Source organism: Eutrema salsugineum, unplaced genomic scaffold (genome assembly GCF_000478725.1).
Source record: "Eutrema salsugineum unplaced genomic scaffold, Eutsalg1_0 scaffold_11, whole genome shotgun sequence".
Lineage (NCBI taxonomy): Eukaryota > Viridiplantae > Streptophyta > Magnoliopsida > Brassicales > Brassicaceae > Eutrema > Eutrema salsugineum.
Genome location: NW_006256901.1, coordinates 5851450 through 5872294, shown reverse-complemented (window position 1 = coordinate 5872294; position 20845 = coordinate 5851450). Strand labels below are relative to the sequence as shown.

At 43.4% G+C, this 20845-nt stretch overlaps 2 protein-coding genes and 1 non-coding gene across 3 annotated transcripts; 2 read left to right on the top strand and 1 right to left on the bottom strand.

The window, feature by feature from the left end:
* Positions 1–6225: 6225 nt before the first annotated feature.
* On the top strand, positions 6226–7106 carry LOC112089773 (glutathione S-transferase T3-like). Its single transcript, XM_024160530.1, has 2 exons — positions 6226–6694; positions 6766–7106. Exons 1-2 carry the CDS (start codon positions 6226–6228, stop codon positions 7104–7106), a joined length of 810 nt encoding a protein of 269 aa, XP_024016298.1.
* A 693-nt stretch (positions 7107–7799) lies between these two features.
* On the top strand, positions 7800–8369 carry LOC112089772. Its single transcript, XM_024160529.1, has one exon. It carries the CDS (start codon positions 7800–7802, stop codon positions 8367–8369), a length of 570 nt encoding a protein of 189 aa, XP_024016297.1.
* Positions 8370–18820: 10451 nt separating this feature from the next.
* Positions 18821–18927, bottom strand: LOC112090179. The gene has a single exon (XR_002901527.1). It is a non-coding gene; the product is annotated as a small nucleolar RNA R71 (small nucleolar RNA).
* Positions 18928–20845: the final 1918 nt, after the last annotated feature.

Genomic DNA, 20845 nt, shown 5'->3' with positions numbered 1-20845 from the left:
AACTTCGGTAAGCCTTTTGTCATTGACACTGACGCCTCAGGTAATGGCATTGGTGCTGTGTTGTCACAGGAGAATCGACCGATCGCATACATCAGTCAAGGGTTCACGAGCAAAGGCCGGCAGAAGTCTGTGTATGAGAGGGAGCTTCTCGCCATTGTTTTTGCGATCAACAAATGGCGTCATTACCTCACAGGCAATTCCTTCATCATCTGGACAGATCAGAAAAGCCTCCAATACCTGCTCGATCAGAAGTCGGTTACCTCGGAACAACAGAAATGGGTTTCGAAATTATTGGGGTTGAACTACAAGATTGAATATAAGCCGGGCACTGAGAACCGTGTAGCAGACGCCTTATCCAGGAGACCGATGGAGGAAGCCTTTGTCGAACTCAACATTACCAGTCCTCTGGCTCTGGATACGACACTATTGGTTCGCGAAGTAAGCCGTGACCCTGATTTACAGAAACTGATTGCTTCCATAACAAGTGGTGACTGCTCTTCAGGATACACAATGAAAGATGGGTTGTTGTTCAAAGAGGGCAAGCTGGTGTTACCGAAAGGATCAACATTCACTCAGAAGGTGTTGGAACAATTCCACTCGAGCAACATTGGGGGCCACGAAGGGGTTCTAAAAACTTACAAGCGTCTGGCTCGAGAAGTTTATTGGAAGGGTATGAAAAGGGATATTGAAAGGTTTATCACCAACTGTCAGACTTGCCAACACAACAAATACTCCACCCTGTCACCGGCCGGACTTTTGTCTCCTTTACCGATTCCCAAACAGGTATGGTCAGACATTAGTCTGGATTTTATTGACGGCTTACCCGTGTCTCTTGGTTTTGATGTGATACTAGTGGTGGTCGACCGTTTGAGCAAGTACACACATTTCTTGCCTCTGAAACACCCATACACGGTAAAGACAGTGGCTGATGCGTTCATCAGGGAAGTGGTGAAGTTACACAGGTTTCCAGAGAGGATTGTGTCAGACCGGTTTTGGACATCACTTTTCTCTTCCTAGGGAACAAAGCTTCACAAAAGCACAGCCTATCACCCGGAGAGTGACGGCTAGACTGAGGTAGTCAATCGATGCTTGGAAACTTACCTCAGATGCTTCGCCGGCGACAAACCCAAGAATTGGATCAAGTGGCTACCGTGGGCAGAATACTGGTACAATTCTTCCTTCCACTCGTCTCTCAACAGCACACCGTTCCGAGCTCTGTATGGGCGTGATCCTCCTCGCCTTTTACGCTATGGGGATGTTCCTACAGTCATCGCTGCGGTTGCAGATATGCTCCAGGATCGTGACAGTATTCTGGAAGCACTGAAGAGCAACTTACAGAAAGCTCAGAAACGCATGGAGATAGCTGCTAACAAACATCGCAGGGCACTGGAGTTCAACATGGGAGATATGGTTTACTTAAAGCTACGTCCATACCGACAAGCATCCGTTGCTCAATGTCGGAATGAGAAACTAGCTCCGTGCTACTTTGGCCCTTTCGAGATCCTTCAGCATATCGGTACTGTGGCGTACAAACTCAAGCTCCCTCAGAGTTTGATCCACCCAGATTTCCATGTCTCACTCTTGAAGAAGGCGGCTCCAGACCCTACAACAGTGCAACCAATACCAGCCATACTCACACCTGAGCTGGAGTGGAAGACATCACCGGCTGAAGTTTTGGACATTCGCAAATCCACTGTATCAGCTGACCCGGAGGTGTTGATCAGTTGGAAAGGACTGCCTGCGTTTGAAGCTTCGTGGGAATCAGTCAACAAGATTGCTGCGGACTATCCAGATTTTTACCTTGAGGACAAGGTGAGTCTTCTTCGGGGCGGGGGGGGGGGTATTGATAAGTTTGCGGTTCCTCTTGCGGTACGTGAAGAAAAAGAAGCGCTCAGGCAGAGAGATAAGAAGACTCAAGGAGAAGACATTTCAAAAGAGTGGCTAAGTGTGTATAAGCCTCTAAGTGAGATAGAGTCTTTCATTTCCCTGTCTTAGTATGGTCATTCAAAACTATGTCGTATGAACAGTGAACTCTTGTATTTAAAGCATCCGATGGTTTAGGATTGTCTTATCATATAACATTAAGCATTAAATCGCATCTCTTCTTGACTGCGCAAGATAGGTCATTGGCTTATCTGAAAACGTTGAGTCACAGGCTTAACATATTATCAGAGGCTTCATAGTCATAGACTTGATCGTGACTCGGTCTTTGACTCAACAGCGGCGTGATCCCCACTTCATCTTCCACAAGTTTTTGTCGCCGTCTGGACCTTACTCCGTCTACTCGTATGCTTACCCAAATGGAAATAAACTCTACCACGAGGAAACTTTTGGAACATACAACAACAACGGAGTGACAAGGTTTCAATACGTACGTGGTTTGATTGGGTTTCAGTCATCAGATTTTGGTCAATTCACAATACACAACCCTACCACGAGAAATCTGTGTCTTTACCCAATATTATGCCTTTATTGGGAGGATATGTGCACTTATTCGGGTACGAGCCTTTGGAGAATCAATACAAAGTAGTGTGTGTAACATTAAGTAACCCGTTGTCTTGGAAAATATTCACATTGGAAGATCCGAAAAAGCAATGGAGGAGTATACAATGCACTATTAGAGATCACTTTCCACACGCTACCGTTTGCATCAACGGGAGAATCTATTACAAGGCCTCTCTTGAGGGTATTGCTATTTTGGCAAGTTTCGATGTTAGGTCCGAGAAATTTAATAATATCCAGGCTCCGAGAAAACTGATGGCTCACTTTACTAAAGGTTCGAGTCATGCCACTCTTGTAAACTACCTAGGGAAGTTAGGATGCATATGCTCGAGCATACGCAAGGGGGATGAAGATATGTGGGTTATGGACGATTTCAAGAAACAAGAGTGGTCAAAGATTACATCAGTTTCCATCCTTCAAGATTTACCAAGTCATATGATCAGAATCTCGGATGTCACTCCTGGTGGTGAAATTGTTATAGTCCGTTATACATATACTAACAAGATCCCTTTAGAAATTCATTATTATGTTCCGAAACAAAATAGTCGTAGAAGTTTTGAAATCAAAACTACAATGCCTACGGGGTTTCTTATAATATGGCATGTTGGTGTTGGATTTAGCAAAGATCCGGCCCATACTTCGGACAAATCATCACACAAGCTTTTCTGGGCTTTAAGGCCCATAAACGCAGGAAAAAAGGATCTTGGAAGGATATTCGATAGGACGTGACGAGCTACGAGAATGAGGAAGAGTGGATAAGTGAAGATCCCGAAGATCTCGGAGAACTCGAGATCGTAACACCCCGCAAATCTCGCAGTAGTTAGCATCGGTATACTTAGTATAAATAGTACATCATTTCCATGTAAATGTGGATCCAATTTTTAGCTAGAAACATTCTTGTAAACTTATAATCTCATCAATACAATCCAAATTCGTCGATCTTAGTCTTTTACTTTACATCGCTCTTACCAGAATTCTTGCCCTAATTCTTCTTCCACTAACCAAACACTAAACTCTTGAGTGTGGATTTTAGGATCCACATTTTGGCGCCGTCTGTGGGGAAGAAACAAAGAAATTCTTACACTTGAGACCGATCTCAAAGACAAGTAAGAACGAAATGGATCCCAAAAACAGTGAGACATCTGGTCCAAAGACAAGCTCTGCCTTCGCGCTAAATCCTAGCACGTCGGCTCTCCGATCTGGAAATGCCGAAATCACCAGAGCGCAGAGCTCCTCCGGCCTGAAGCAAACAGGTGAGTCGAGCGTCGTAAATCCGACACCCAGCTCGACTCAAACTGCAACCACAAGCGTGACATGTACTGTCGGAGTAACCACGGTGTCTCGCTCAGATCCCAGACCACCACCGCTACACACGTACTAGCGGCCCTGGACAAGATCTGGAATTTCACAGGTCGGATCCACCAGTTCGGACCAAACCGAACCCACCCGGGCTGGACCGTCCCAAACGGTAACCGGTGACGACTTGGCGGAATTTCGAAGGATGTTAGCCTTCCTAGCCGAGCAAGCCCGCGAACAACGAGCTATTCTCGCGCGAAATGAAAAGGAGAAAGCCAACATCCGAAAAGAGCAGGCACAGCCAGCTCCAACTGACGATGAAGACCCGGATGATCTATCCGAAGAGAAAGATCTAAATCCGACACCAAGTCCGCTCCCAACAACTCGCCTGGAGTTCGAACATCTCACGCGTGACGATCCGTCCACGCAGTTCGTTACTCCACCGCAGAACAACAACGCTCCTTTGTTTAGCGAGGTGGTCAACCAGCTGCCAGTGTTCGGATCCGAACAAGCGGAGCGTGAAACCTCGGCAGTTGACGATCACCAAGATCCGCTGTTAACACCCCCGCTCTTCCGCGGATCACAAGGCCGTAGTGTGAACCGTGCTAACCCACCAACCGACAGGCGATCTAACGAAGAACGGATTGCTGACGACACTTTCCAAACCGGAAGTCAGCAACAAGGAAACACGCGCAATAAGAAGCGCGTGGAGGACCCTCCAAAGATCATAGATCCGCGATCTATAAACAACTTTGATGCGCTCCAGCGATACATCGAAGCAAACAACACCGAGCTAAAACGTATGTACGCCGCAGTACATAAAGCAACGAGTGCGGCTCCTGATATAGATCGCGTGCTGGACGAAACTAGAAGGACCCCCTTCATCGATCGCATAGCTAACGCTAAGATCAAGGACACTGGGAAAATGCGATTCCCAGAATATAATGGAACAGCAGATCCCTTAGACCAGGTCCATTGAGGGTTTTTAACTGGATTTGGATGGTTTTGTTAAGTATTTTTGGGTTTAAAAATAAAAGAAAAAAGGCCAAAAGTTATAGATCGATCCTTGCAGAAGGATTTTTAGGATCGATCCATAACTGAATTATTAACACACGTGGCAATTAGGCATTGGATGAGGGGAAAAAAAACTTGGACGCGTTTCTGGGTCGGTATGTTTTTCTCTCTCCCCGAAAAAAGTTCTATGTCGAGAAATCCTTCTCTCTCGAAGGCAATTTTTTCTTCCATCGGCGAATTCTCGAAAAATTTGGTCATCCTCCTAAACGACGACAAAGTTCAAGGCTTCTATGAAGGATTAACACATACGCGTGGCTCGGTAAGTTTTTTTAATCGATTTTGATGTAGTTTGACATAGTTGTAGAATTAGGGTTTGATGATCGATTTGGGGACTTTTTCTGTAAGTGAAATTAGGCTAAATTGATTGATTAATAGTCTATATTAGGGTAGTTTACAGACATTTGATGCATATATTGTTTGAAATTCGTTTGTGATTTGCATAGGATCGGTTTGTTTGTGTTCACATATGCTAATTATTTTGGGTATATGCTTTTGACAAGGATACCTGAATAAACAAGCATAGATGGTTCATCGAACAGAGTCAGATGCCATGTTTTTGACGAGGGTATCACATATACAAAGGTAATCAACATCATTTGTCCTTGTATGTTCACCAATTCCATTTTTAGGTGTGTTAGTATGAAACAATGCAATGTTTGGGTTTGTGTTGATAACAGTTCTTTGTTTTGTTTGTAGGTTAACTTGGGAGACAATAAGAGATGATGTTGGAAGCAATCAAGCTCTCTTTGCACTGCACTTTCGAAGTTAGTTTGGTTCTTTCAAGTAACTAGTGTTTAAGGTAGATAGCTAGACTTAGAAGTGCATCGGTTGAACATTGTTTTGGTGAAAAGGTTTAAAGATATTTGTTAGGTGAAGGCTTAAGTGTTTTGTTATGAATGCCTTATTGATTGAAACTGGTTTAAAAGAGTTAAAGCTTTTAGGTGAAGAGTAAAAGCACTCTTTGCATTGAAAACACACAAAAATTTAAAACACATCTATTCTCATTAAACACATCAACCGATTACATATAAAGGAGAACACAAAACACACTTAACACTTTCATCACTTCTCATTTCTCATTTCTAAAACTTTTAAACTTCTAAAACCGATTACATATAGAAAGTTTTTAGGTGAAGAGTAAAAACTTTCTAAAACTGTCAACTCTTCTCATTTCTTTCACTCTTTTAAACTTTCTAAAACTCACAATTATTCTCATTTCTTTCACTCTCATCTCTTAAACCGACTAAACACGTTCATCACTCTCACCTTTCTTTCCACAAACTTTCATTCCTTTTCTCACTTTCCTTCCTTCTCTCATTTTCATTCCTTCACCGAAGAGTCTTTCTCAAAACCATGGACTCTTTTAGCAGTTCACAGGGGTTTGTAAACCTCTTGACAAGTCAAGAGGAACAGACATTCTGTTTTTCACAATCTCAAGACCTTGGATCACATGAAGTTCCAAGGTTTAGCAGCCAAGTACCTGATCAGCGAAATGTGAAAGAGAGGAGGAAGTGGTCTCCTGTGGAGGATGTGGCGTTGATAAGCGCCTGGTTGAACACTTCTAAAGATCCAATCATCAGCAATGAACAAAAAGTAGATGCTTTTTGGAAAAGAATAACCACCTACTTCAACTCTTCTAAACAGCTGGTTAATGAGCAAGATAGAGAGTCTGGTCAGCTGAAGCAGAGGTGGCAGAGGATCAACGACCATGTCTCCAAGTTTGTAGGCTGTTATGAAGCTGCATTGAAGGCTCAAACCAGTGGGCAAAATGAGAATGACATGATGAAGACAGCTCAGCAAATTTTTTACAATGACTCTTCAAGTTCAATCTTGAACATGCTTGGAAGGAACTTAGACATGACCAAAAATGGTGCTTTGTATCTGCGGTTAAAGATGGTGGAAAGGGGAAAAGAAGGAAGCTTGGTGAGACTTCAGCTCACTCTTCAAACTCACAAACCCAAGACCATGGAGATGATGTTAGCATGGCTCGGCCACCTGGTGTAAAAGCTTCCAAGGCTGCAAAAAAGAAAGCGGTTGGTACCTCTGGTGCTAAAGAAGCAGTAAGTGGGCTGAATGACATAAAGAGCATGTATGAAATGAAGGAGAGAGACCTTGCCATGAAGGACAAGATTACTAACAAAAAATTGCTTGATAGTCTTCTGTGTAGAGCTGAGCCACTATCTGAGAGAGAAGAGGCCTTGAAGACCAAGCTTATTAATGAGTTGTTGGCTTAAGCAGTATTGTATTGGTTTTAAGTATTAACTAAGTTTGTGTATCTTCTGATACATTTGTTTTGCTCGGCTATGTAGTTCTATGTAGTTAGTGTTTAATTTTTTTTTGTTTTCTTTTAAGGTTTATGTTGCTCGGCTATGTAGTTCTTTTGTGTTTGTTTTTTTCTATCAATGTATGGTTTTCGGCTATTAATGTTAATGTTATAGTATCTTCTTTTATGTTTTATGTTTATGTTTTATGAATAATTATTTATGATCTTTTTTGGTGTAGGGATATGATGGAGTAATGATCGTTGGTTTTGATCAATGGGAAGATGGCTTGTATTTGATGGTGTGGGATAAGATGTCGGTCACGAGAGGTAAAATTTACTAGGCTGAGTTTTAAAAGCTTTATACTCCACATGTTGTTGGATGAATATTTGGATGAGATTTGTAAGCCACAACTTTATGTTTTGTAATTGTGTACCACAAGTTTCGATCACAACTTTTTCTATGTATATGTCTACAACCAATATAGTTAACTACAACAAAGACCTCTTCTTCTCTTTCTCATATATCGATTTGCAAATTTCATCTTCTTCAAATTTCTGCTATTTCTAAATTCTACTATTTCTAAAATTTTGTATTCTCCATCAAAATTTTTCAATTCCTAAAGTCTAACCAACTTTAATTTTCCATCAATTTTTTTTTCCAATTATGGCATCATCTTCCAACAATGGTTTTGATGATTCTTTTGATGACATTATTGATGATATTATTGATCAAAAATGTGACGATCTGTTCGACGCTGTTCTTGACCGTCATACCGCATCTAAGCAAAAGAAGAAACACACATATATTGAAAGAGAACGCGAACAAGGTCATATCCGCTTATGGAATGATTATTTCTGTGAAGGTGCAACATACCCGCCTCATATTTTTCGACGCCGTTTTCGAATGACCAAAGACTTGTTCTTGCGTATTGTTGGTCGCCTCTCTAATGAAGTTCCATACTTTCAACAACGAAGAAATGCTCACGGAAGTTTTGGTCTATCTGGACTACAAAAGTGTACGACAACAATTCGTATGATGGCATATGGTTGTGCGGCTGATGCGGTTGACGAATACCTCCGACTAGGTACAAGTACTGCACTATTATGCTTGAAAAATTTCACAGAAGGAATAATACAATTGTTCGGAGATGAATACTTAAGAAGGCCCACAGCAGATGATCTTCAAAGACTCCTCGATAATGGAGAGGCGCGGGGGTTTCCCGGGATGATATGAAGCATCGATTGTATGCATTGGGAGTGGAAGAATTGTCATACCGCTTGGATGGGCAATATACACGTGGTTCTGGAAAACCGACAATTGTTTTGGAGGCAGTAGCATCACAAGATCTTTGGATATGGCATGTGTTTTTTGGACCTCCAGGTACCTTGAATGATATTAACGTTCTTGACCGTTCACCTGTTTTTGATGACATTTTACAAGGTCGAGCTCCAAAGGTGCAATATTGGGTGAATGGACACAAATATAAATTGGCTTATTGCGAGCATCTATCATATTGCACAATATGATTGGAAAGATTATGCGAGCATCTATCATATTGGAAAGATTATGCGAGCATCTATCATATTGCACAATATGATTGTAGAAAACGATCAAGATCACTACAATCTGCATGATATAGAAGAATTTCAAGGAAGTGAATCAACCAGAACTTCACAAGTAGATATGGGATACTCTACAACTATGTCTACAAACATCCTCAATATGATCGGAATTCGAAATGAAGTCCGTGATAATCAAATACATGAACGATTGAAAGCGGATTTAATTCAGCATATGCGGAACAAATTTGGTACTTCTGAAGAGTATAAGTAAAGGTTTTACGATCTATATATATGTATTTTGTATTTTTAAAATTTCTTTAATGTTGTAATAATATTGTTTTATATGAAATGTATATTTAAATTAAAAATTAAGTTAAAAAAAAATTAAACAAAAATTAAAAAAATAATAATAATAATAATATTTAATTCTTAAGACACCCTTTACGGGTTCACTAATGGACCATTAAAATGATCAGAGTTTCATAATTTTTCTTAAAACAGAAAAAACTATTAAAATACTCTTAAGGATTCCTAAGTGGGTTTGTCTAATGGACATGCTCTTAACTCACCTCAGAGCTTTTAGGCTCTCCGTAGCCCGAGCTCATCTCAACGATGAGAAAAAGAAGCAGGCTATTCCCGGCTCTTCGCCGAAAATTTAGTCGGATCCGCCCTAGAATGGTTCGCCGGACTAGAAGAGGGATCCATAGACAATTTCCAACAGCTCGGTTTGGCCTTTCTTAAACACTATTCGGTATTTATAACCTCCAAGGCCATGGAAGCCGACCTCTGGACATGCAGACAGAACCACTAGGAACTCCTGCGGGCTTACTTGGCTAGGTTCAAGGAAATTAAGTCCAGAATTTCCGACTTGAACGAGGGAGTAGCACTCTCCGCGCTCAAACAAGGGCTATGGTTCGACTCACCCTTCAGACAAAAACTATCAGTTCGTTGACCAGAAACAATAGACGACGCGCTCCATAGAGCCGCGAGCTTCGGCCAATATGAGGAGGAACAGAATACCCTCCGAGAACAGTATGAGGCAGGCTTATTAGTGCCTAATCCCGCCACTGCCAAAAAGGCCACCAAAAAGGAGCCCGGCGGCAAAGGGATACACGCTTTCGCAATAGGAAGTTCGTCTAAAAAAGAGTCGAAAAAAGAGAAAAAAATCGACATATGATGCAAGCAAATTCTGCACCCATCATAACAAAAAGGGACATTCCACAGAAGAATGCCGCACAGTCTTAGCCGAAAAGGCTAAACTCGCCGCGAAGGCCGCAGAAGAAGAGGGGGAGCCCACAGAAAAAAACGAAGAGCCGTAAAACTCAAAACTTTAAACAAGAAAAGAGATCGAGCTCCCACAGATGAAAATTCGAGTTTTCCCCCTCCAGGCCCTAAAAAGAGAATAGACCTCATATTTAGGGGAATAACTCGGTGCGGAGGATCTATGAAATCTGTGATCTCACCTCCGCCCGCCCCTAAAAAGGATGCAAAGCCACGAACCGGCAATCCGCTTCTAGAAGCTCGTAAGCCCGCAAAACTGGAATTTCCCAAATTCCAGGGAGTTCTGGAGCTCTTCGAGCAACCTAGACCTAAACGTATAAATTTTATATCCGGAGGCTCTAAATATTGCCGAAATTCGGTAAACACAATAAAAGCCTACCAAAGAAGGGTTGAGACCGATATGCGGGAGCGCGCTCCCCTACAGGGTCCCAACCACAAAGTAGTTTTCCTGGAAAGCGAAACACTCGATTTAGACAAACCACACGACGACGCTCTAGTAGTTCGTCTCGATGTTGGGGGTGCGAGCTATCCAGGATAATGATTGACACTGGGAGCTCGGTCGACGTGTTATTTTATAACGCATACAAACAAATGGGCTTTGGTGACGACACTCTGCGGCAGCAGATCGCCGCTAACTGGCTTCGCAGGCAAAACCACCTATTCGATGGGCACCATCACACTCCCGGTAGTAGCCGGCGGAGTCCAACAACTGACAGATTTTGAAGTTGTAGACCGCTCCGCCCCCTACAATGCCATACTAGGAAGACCATGGCTCTATAGCATGAGAGCAGTGCCTTCCACGTACCATCAATGCGTGAAGTTCCCAACCGCTGAAGGAGTTAAGACAATCCGCGGGAGCCAACGGGCTTCCAGAATGTGTTATATGACCGGACACAAGCAGATCGAACAATCTCCTTTGTAGCATTTATAGAAACAAGAAGAGCTCGCCGAACAGCGAGCAAAACGGGGAAATGACCCCACGACTCGCGGTCCACGCAAGGATCTCGTCATCCCGATCTGTATTGACGAAAAACACTCCGAACGAGTAGTCAACATCGGATCAGAACTCTCGAGTTCTGTCCGCGACGAGCTCATAAAATTCCTCAAAGAGAATATTGCAACCTTCGCATGGTCCACAGAGGACATGCCCGTGATTGATTTGCAGATAACTTCCCACAAACTAAACGTCAACCCGACTTTCAAACCCGTCAAACAAAAATGCCGCAAGCTCGGTCCAGATCGAGCCAAAGCAGTAAATGACGAGGTGGACCGACTACTCAAAGTCGGTTCAATCAGGGAAGTTAAGTACCCGGACTGGCTAGCTGATCCGGTTGTTGTTAAAAAGAAAAATGGGAAGTGGAGAGTCTCTGTAGACTTCACCGACCTAAACAAAGCATGCCCCAAGGACAGCTTCCCGCTCCCTCACATAGATCGGCTGGTAGAAGCTACAGCGGGACATGAACTACTATCGTTCATGGATGCCTTCTCAGGGTACAATCAAATACTTATAAACCCTGAAGACCAAGAAAAGACTGCGTTCATAACAGACTGCGGTACATACTGTTACAAAGTAATGCCATTCGGTCTAAAGAACGCGGGAGCTACTTACCAGTGCCTGGTCAATAAAATGTTTGCCAAACAGCTCGGCAAGACCATGGAGGTCTATATCGACGACATGCTCGTCAAATCTTCAAAAGAAGAAGACCATGTTGCACATCTTAAAGAATGCTTTGCAATATTAAATCAGTACGGAATGAAGCTTAATCCGACTAAATGCTCGTTCGGAGTACCATCCGGAGAATTCCTTGGTTACATAGTAACAAAAAGAGGAATATAAGCAAACCCTAAACAGATTGCAACCTTTCTCGAAATGCCGTCCCCCAAAACTACGAGAGAAGTTCAAAGGTTAACAGGGAGAATAGCAGCCCTTAACCGTTTCATTTCGAGATCGACTGACAAGTGTTTACCCTTTTATCAACTCTTAAAAGGGAACAAAAAATTCCAATGGAACGATGAGTGTGAAAAGGCGTTCAAACAGCTCAAGGCATACTTGAGTGAACCGCCCATACTAGCCAAACCAGTCGAAGGAGAACCTTTGTATCTCTACATAGCTGTATCTCCCGCCGCAGTAAGCGGTGTACTTGTTCGCGAAGAACAAAACGAACAGAAACCAATCTACTATGTAAGCAAAACATTAGTAAACGCTGAAACTAGGTATCCTGCTATGGAAAAGCCTGCCCTAGCGATCGTAATGTCTGCCAGAAAGTTGCGACCATACTTTCAATCACACTGCATAATAGTAATGACCTCCCAACCCCTTCGCACTATATTGCACAGTCCGAGCCAATCCGGACGGCTCGCGAAGTGGGCTATCAAACTGAGCGAGTATGATATAGAATACAAAATCTGGACCTGTGCAAAGGCCCAAGTCTTAGCGGACTTTGTTATTGAGCTCACCCTAGACTCCGACGATGCAATATCATCCAGTCAAAAGTGGACGCTCCACGTGGATGGTGCGTCATCAAAACACGGCTCTGGAGTCGGAATCAAACTTGTTTCCCCAAAAAACGAAGTCCTCGAACAGTCTTTCCGACTAGGATTCCAGACCTCCAACAATGAGATACGAAGCCCTCATAGCCGGTCTCAGGCTGGCTCTCGGGATAGGAGTCCGAGAAATAAGCGCATTCAGAGACTCACAGCTCGTAACCAGCCAATTTAACGGTGACTACGTAGCAAAAGACGAACGAATGGAAGCATACTTAAACGTCGTTTGCCAAATAGCAAATCAGTTTAGCTCATTCGAGCTAACCAGAATTCCCCGGGGGGAGAATACCAATTACAAATAGTACAGTATCTATGAGCTTACAATTGGTGTTTAATGAAACCCCAATTGTTTGTGTTTTGTCTTACAACTAGTATAAAACTAATTACAAATAGTACAGTATCTATTTCCATTTTTTCTATAACAAATTACATTTTGTACCTATGAGCTTGCATATAATTAATTTTTCGTAAGTTCCTTTTGTTGGAACTACCAGTGTTTATGCTTTAAAAAAAACACCTAGCAAATTGAAACAGAAGGAATCATATAAACTTTGTCTATTTAATTATTATTTCAAAAAAATCAAATAAAAATTAATAAATAAAAAAGTAAAGTTTTTAGTTTCAGTCTAAATTTACTTTTTAATAAATGGACAGAAACGTGTCGAAAAAAGAAAAAAAAGGACAGGAACGACTTTAAAAATCGAATGTGGGTCGTTGGAGTCGAAACCTATTCGGTTCCGCCGATGCCCTGGCAGCCCTAGCGTCCACCTCCGATCCAATGGTCAAAAGGGTGATTCCTGTGGAAGGAATCGAGAAACCAAGCATTGACTTAGCTCCCAAGGCATTCAACGTGGTAACATCCTCCGACGAGGCCGGGCCATCCAACAGACCCGGACCAAAGGTTACGACCAGTCAGCCCGACACTCCAGTCAATGATTTACCCAACTCCGAAAACCAATCTGCCCATCCAGAGTTCGAAGACGAACTGGTTGAATACGAAGAATTCCTAGATAGACCAGACTGGAGGACCCCGATTATGGAGTACATCCAGAACGGTATAGCTCCCACCGACAAATGGGCAGCAAGAAGGCTAAAAGCTCAAAGTGCCCGATATTGCATAATGGAGGGTAAACTATACAAGCGTAGCTTGATAGAACCCTACCTTCTGTGCGTACACGGTATCGAAGTCCTGACAATTATGGCCGAAATTCACGAAAGAATGTGCGGAAGCCACTCCGGAGTACGAGCTATGGCAGTTCGCATTAAAAGAAAAGGTTATTTTTGGCCTACTATAATCGCAGACTGCGAAAACTATGCCACGAGGTGCGACACATGCCAAAGACACGCACCGATGAATCATCAACCAGCTGAAAAGCTATCCTTGATATCTGCGCCCTACCCATTCATGAGATGGTCAATGGATGTAGTAGGACCACTAGTGGTCTCAGGACGCGCTAGAGTCCATTTCCTACTCGTCCTAACAGACTATTTCACCAAATGGATAGAGGCCAGAGCTTACCAACAGATCATCGGGAAGGAAGTCAAAATTTTGTCTGGAAAAACATTGTCTGCAGACACGGCCTTCCCTACGAGATCGTAACGGACAACGGAACAAACTTGACATCGAGAAAGTTCGCGAGGTTCTGTAACACTTGGAAAATTAAGCTTACATCCTCCACACCCCGATACCCACAAGGGAACGGACAGGCATAAGCCGTAAATAAAACAGTCTTAAACAACCTCAAGAAGAGGTTGGATTCAAAGAAATCTCGGTGGAGCGACGAGCTCCCCGGAGTACTTTGGGCGTGTAGGACTACGCCCCATCGAGCTACGGGTGAAACACCTTTCTCTCTAGCCTACGGCATGGAGGCTGTTATTCCGGCTGAAGCATCAGTACCAAGCATCCGTCGGACCTTCTGTCCAGACAACAGAGAACTCAATGAAGAAATGCTAAGAGATCGGCTAGATATGATCGAGGAACAACGAGATCGAACCCTAGTCCGCATCCAGAATTATCAGCAGGCCGCAGCTCGCTATTACAATTCCGGAGTCAAACACCGGAGCTTCAGTATTGGCGATCTCGTGCTACGCAAGGTATTCGACAACACAAAGGAGCGAGGCGCCGGCAAGCTAGGCACAAACTGGGAAGGCCCATATAAAGTCATCGAAGTAGTGCGTAGCGGCGTGTACAAGCTCGCGAACCACAAAACCGGAGTGCCAGAGGCAAGACCATGGAACGTCATGAACCTCAAACGTTACCATCTCTGAGCATTGATAACAATCGAACTACGTTCAGGCTTGATCCCTTGACGGGGTACGTAGGCATCTCGACACTGAGTCCAGCCACTATCTCTAAATACTCAAACACTTTGTAAAAAGGTATGTAATCAAAAGTTTGCGAATAAAAACCCTTATTCCGAAACATCTTCACTTTTGATCTCTTCAAACGATGCGAGGCTGTGAGCCCGCTAAGTGTCGATTGCGCCGAACAATCTTAGCTTAGTTCGCTGCGAACTTAGGTAGCTTTTAAACGACCTCTCAAAATGGTCTCATGACTTATAGATCGAAGTTCCCTAACAAACATTAAACGAAATTACAGCAACTCCGTTATTCGCAATAAGTTATCAATAAAAGATCTATTCAAACGATCATCAAGGTCGTAGCTCGCTGAGTAACTTAGCGCTTACAAAATAAAGTTACTATAACAGTTCGTTACTCGCTACTCAATACTATGACGCGATCTCCATAAACGATCACATAGTTATTACTTCGGCACTATCCAACGAAAGAGTCTGCTCAAACCTCTTTCTAAAGTCTTAAACGACAATCAAACAAACTGATGACTTAAACGGAATCAGAAAATAAAGACAAACTCAAAAGCATATGCAAATTCAGCCCCCTCCAGGCAAAACAAACTAAGTACGGATTAAAACCTTCCCGGGTAACAAAAGTACTGAAAGTGCGAAGAAACAAAATGAAAAGCCTTATAAGAAATTAAGTTCATGAGAAAAGAGAAAGAGAGGAGGGGCTAATTAAAGAAAAAGGAGGATTACTCCTTGGGCTCGTTCTCGCGATCATCTTTCTCCACCGGGACCGCCGAGTCATCCACCAGCTCGTCTCCACCTCCAGCAGCGGCATTACTCCCAAACTGATTGAGCCCGAGTGTAACTTGCATCCTTGGATCAATCTCCATCAGCCTCACCGACGCCTCCGAGATCTGCGGGAGATCGAGCTTGGCAAGAGAGAAATCAGACACTTCCGCATCAGCATGCTTCTGAGCAAGCTCAGGAATCTTCTCTTCGAGGCGAGCTTTTTTGTCCGGAGCTGTGATAGCTCCACTGATCAGATCCTTGATAAGATCCAAGTTAGATTCCTCCTCTTGGAGCTCGGCCTCACACGCAGCCTCGGAAATCACCTGTCCGGGGAGCCTTCCGGTCCGATTCAGATGGCGGGTCCTTCATAGAAGTTGGAGAGCATTGAAGCACGGTCTCATAGCAATTGGAATCGTAGAATTCGGACGCGTGAGCAGAGAGATAAGCTCGTCGGAAGAAACCCCTGTCTCGCAGGTATTCCGGACCGAGCAGATCAGTTCTGAAGGATGCGAAGAACGGTGCACTTCCAGGCCGATTCAGCTTCATGAGAATCAGAGACATTTGAGTCTTCTTTCCAGAACGTCCAAGAGCATTCAATTCGGATCTATGAGCAGGAAGATACGGCCTCCGGAATGGACACATGTCTAGACGCCTCTCTCTGGTCGTATACATGCACTGCAAAGATGTGCCCTCCAGGAAGCCTTCCACCTCCCAAGCACTGAAACTTCCTTCACAAAAGTTGGAGATAAATGAGTCCTCTGTCTTCTGCAACCGAAATCATTCAATTCGGACAAGTATCACAGGAGTTACACTCTCCGGAATGCGAAGTGATCTAAGCTGCTCTGGATGCTGCGAGATGGTCTTGCGACTTGGTTAACCCGCAGGCCTGAAGATGAACGCCTGAATGCTGATGCTGCGAGTTGAAATGTGCGGGTAAACTATCACTGGAAGAGGTCTGGAGCTCCCGAGCAAGAGAAATGCTAAGTCCACAATCGTGCGACTTAGGCATGCGAGTCATCCGCGCCTGGATCTATGCCGCACGATCACTCGGAATTCACTCCGACTTGAGCCTGCGACCTAAGTGCAATAGAGACCAACCTGCACAGTTTCTACATCCCCCAGAAACCGGCTCAGCCCTGCGAGTTGGAGAGGAAGGAGACCATGCCGCAGAAACACTCGCAATTTACTCCTAGATAGGCGTGCGGCTCCGACAAGGCGATTCAAGCCTCACAAGACAAGTCTTCATCTACTGCGACTTAGGTGTGCGGCCTGGGACATACTGAACCGACCCGCAGCTTTTCCCACTTTATCCATTAAAGCCGGGTCAGGACCCGGTTTGTTCCGGGCTGACCCGGTTCGTTTTTAAGAAGGTATAAATACTTTTTAGGGTTTTTTGGGGGAGAACTAAGTTTTATTCCCTTTGTCTCTTGCCTCTTTTGTGAAAAGACTCCATTAAGAAGAGAAATATCTATTTTTGAGTGTTTGATCAAGAGAGTTTTAAGAGATCTGGGTGTTTAAAGCTGTTTACTTTTGAATCTATCATCTCTATCTCCATTTCTCATCATTAATCATGCTAATCTTCTCAACTTGCAAAGGTTTAAGAGAGATTAGTATGATTAGTGAGTAATCCCATATTAAGGTCTTAGATATGTAGATTAGGGTGCTTAAGTGGTAGATTAGCGAGCTTAGGGGTTAGATCATGCATATTCCATTCTCTACAACTTGTTCTCTATGCTAGATCCATACAAATCATATGTGGTCTAGATTCTGGGCATTTCATGCACCAAAAGTGTTTGATGAAATGCCTGAACCAAAGTTGTTAGAGGTTTAAGTGTTATTCATCATGGGAATGATTGTTTATATGCTTAAATGACAGATTAAACTGATTCTTAATGCTTGTTAACTCATGTTTCACTGATGATGATTGGGTTTGGAACTGATTTAGCATAGGAGTTAATGCCTTCATGAGAGGATTAACTTAGTTAGAGATGTTTATGTTAAATGGCTTGCTTGATCATATGATTCATTAGCTCATTAGTTTATCACTGAAGGCACCCTAATCCACTATCATGTCTAAGACCTTTCTTATCATCATTCATACATTCTCATCATTTGTCATTGTTTAGTTCTTGTTTAAGCATTTCATTAATCCTTAATCCTGTTTAAGTTTGTAGTTGTCTCTAGATTAATCAAAACCCACTCTTGTTTGCTTGAATTAAGAACTTGATCATATAACTTAGTGTCTAACACCACATCTGGATTGATAAACCTCTTTGTGCTACATTGACAAGGGGATTGATAGCCCTGAGACCCTTAAAAGTCTTATCTATCAATTGGCGCCGTTGCCAAATTGTGGTTTGATTAGCATTAAGCTCTGATCTGTTCTTGAGATCAAGTGCTTACTTTCTTGTTTTACTGATCCCTTTCACGTTCTGTTTGTGATTTCAGGTGTATGAACACCAGGTCTAGATCAAGAAGCTGCGGTCCTCCTTTTCCTCTAAACGACAACATCAACCTTCTGGTACCAAGGAGGAGAAGAGACAGACGTGGTAGACAACTTGATCAGACTGAGATGGCAGACCAAGGATATCACGGGGTAGATATGGAACAACCAGTTCAGGAGCAACAGGCTCAAGGTCAGGGAGCTGGTATTGGAGTTGGTCAGGGGTTTCACCAGGGCAATGTTCAGCAGGAACAGGTGCACCACCAACAAGCCTATGTCCACCAGGGACAAGCTCAGGCTCATCAACAGAGGCATCAGGCCAATGTTCAACAAAGACACCAGGTGCACCACCAACCCCACCCTTTCCAACCACAACAAAGAAGATATGAGCAACCCCAAATCTATGTTGGCGAAAATGACAGGGCCAATGCTCATCAGTATGGAGCTGGTATTCAGGCACCACCTGTGCAGAACAACAACTTTGAAGTGAAAGCATCATTGCTGAATATGGTCCAGAACTCAAAGTTCCATGGGTTAGCAATGGAAGATCCCTTGGAACACTTGGACCAGTTTGATAAGGTGTGTGATCTGACCAAGATTAATGGAGTTTCAGAAGACAGCTTTAAGCTAAGACTATTCCCATTCAGTCTTGGTGACAAAGCTCATCAATGGGAGAAGAATCTTCCAAGAGGCTCCATTCAAACCTGGGAGCAATGCAAGCAAGCCTTCTTATCTAAGTTCTTCTCCACCTCAAGAACTGCAAAACTGAGGAACCAAATCTCTAGCTTCACTCAGCACAGCAATGAAAGTTTTGGTGAAGCATATGAGAGATTCAGGAGCTACACAAACCAATGCCCACACCATGGGTTTAGTGAGGCTTCTCTCCTCAGCACACTCTATAGGGGAGCTCTTCCCAAGATTAGAAACCAGCTGGATACTGCTTCCAATGGGAACTTTCTGGGTAAAGAGATACATGCTGCTTTAGAGCTAGTGGAGAACTTAGCATTGAGCAATGATACTTATGGTGAAGACTATGACAGATCAAATAGGTCTGAAGGTTCAAGCTCAGAACAGAGGCTCACCAGAGAAGTTAAGGAGTTGAGGAGTGAATTGGACAAGCTGAAATTCACCACTCAGAAGCCAATGCATTTTGTTGGAGAGTATGAGGAACCTTCTCAAATTTTTGAGAACATAAGTGAAGAAGGTCTTACCCAAGAGGAGCTCAACTACATTGGGAATCAGAGGTTCCAAAGATATCAGTATGGTAATGCCAATCCAAACCTCTCTTACAGGAACACCAATGTAGCTAACCCACAAGACCAGGTCTATCCCAATTCTCAAGCTCCAAAGAACTTTGTTCCCAAGCACAACTTTCAAGGGTCATTCCAACCCAAGAATCAATTTGGTCAGAATCAGAGTTTTGGTCAGCAACAGCAACCATTTCAGGGCACTGGTTACACTTCACAGCAGCCAAAGGCACCACCAGGGTTTGGTCCACCACAGTTCCAACAGCAGGCGCCGGTTCAACAACAGTTTCAGCCACCAATGGTTCAACAGCAGCCACAGATGGGTACAGATATGGTTGGTATTCTGCAACAACTACTTCAGGGTCAACAGACTATGCAGCAGGAAATCAAGGAACTGAAGCAAACCAGGCATCAAGCTCAAGGAACCAAGGTCACCTACCTGGAAAACCAGAACCCAACCCCAAGGAATATGCTAAAGCCATTACACTGAGGAGTGGCAAGGAGTTACCTGGTATTGAGAACAACAAAGTGATCATTGAGGACAATGATCAACCTGAGGGGGAGGCAGCCTTAAAGGATGATCAAGTTGCTGAGAAACCAAGGTCAGAAAAGGGTAAAGAGGTAGCAAAGGAACCAGAACCAGAGAAGAAGTATGTGCCACCACCTCCATACCAACCCAAGCTCCCATTTCCAGGGAGATTTAAGAAGCAACTAGTGGACAAGGCAAGAGCTGTATTTGAGAAGGCACTCAAAGAGACACCACTCACAATGCCTCTCATTGATGCATTCTTAATGATGCCAAAGATGGGGAAGTTCTTGAAGGATGCTATTCTGAACAAGACAAAAGAGCTTCAAGGCATGGTAGTACTAAGTCATGAATGCAGTGCTATCATTCAGAAGAAGTCCATTCCAAGGAAGTTAACTGATCCAGGGAGCTTCACACTCCCTTGTGCCATTGGACCTCTTCTATTCTCTGGATGTCTTTGTGATTTAGGAGCATCAGTCAGCTTGATGCCATTCTCCATAGCTAAGAAGTTGGGCTTTAGAGTTTTCAAACCCTCAAAGATTTCTCTTATCCTTGCAGATAGATCAGTTAGATTGCCTGTTGGTATGTTGGAAGATCTACCTGTCAAGATAGGTGGTTTTGAGGTTCCAACAGATTTTGTTGTGCTGGAGATGGATGAAGAGCCAGTAGATCCTCTTATCTTGGGCAGACCATTCTTAGCCACTGCAGGAGCTATTATTGATGTGAGAGGTGGGATAATAGAGCTTCAACTTGGGTCTGAAAAGCTCAAGTTTGATGTGAATGAGATGATGAAGAAGCCCACCATTGAAGGTCAATGTTTCTATGTAGAGACAATGGATCAGTTGGCTGATGAGTTGCTTGAGGAGCTGAACACAGAGGATCCTCTTCAAGCTACTCTGACTCAAGAACAAGGAGACAATGGGCTCTTGGCTGAAGCAAGTGAAGGGTATAAGCTGTATCTGGACAATGCAAGAGAGCTGGGTCCTGAAACAAGGTTTGTGGAGCTGAACAGAA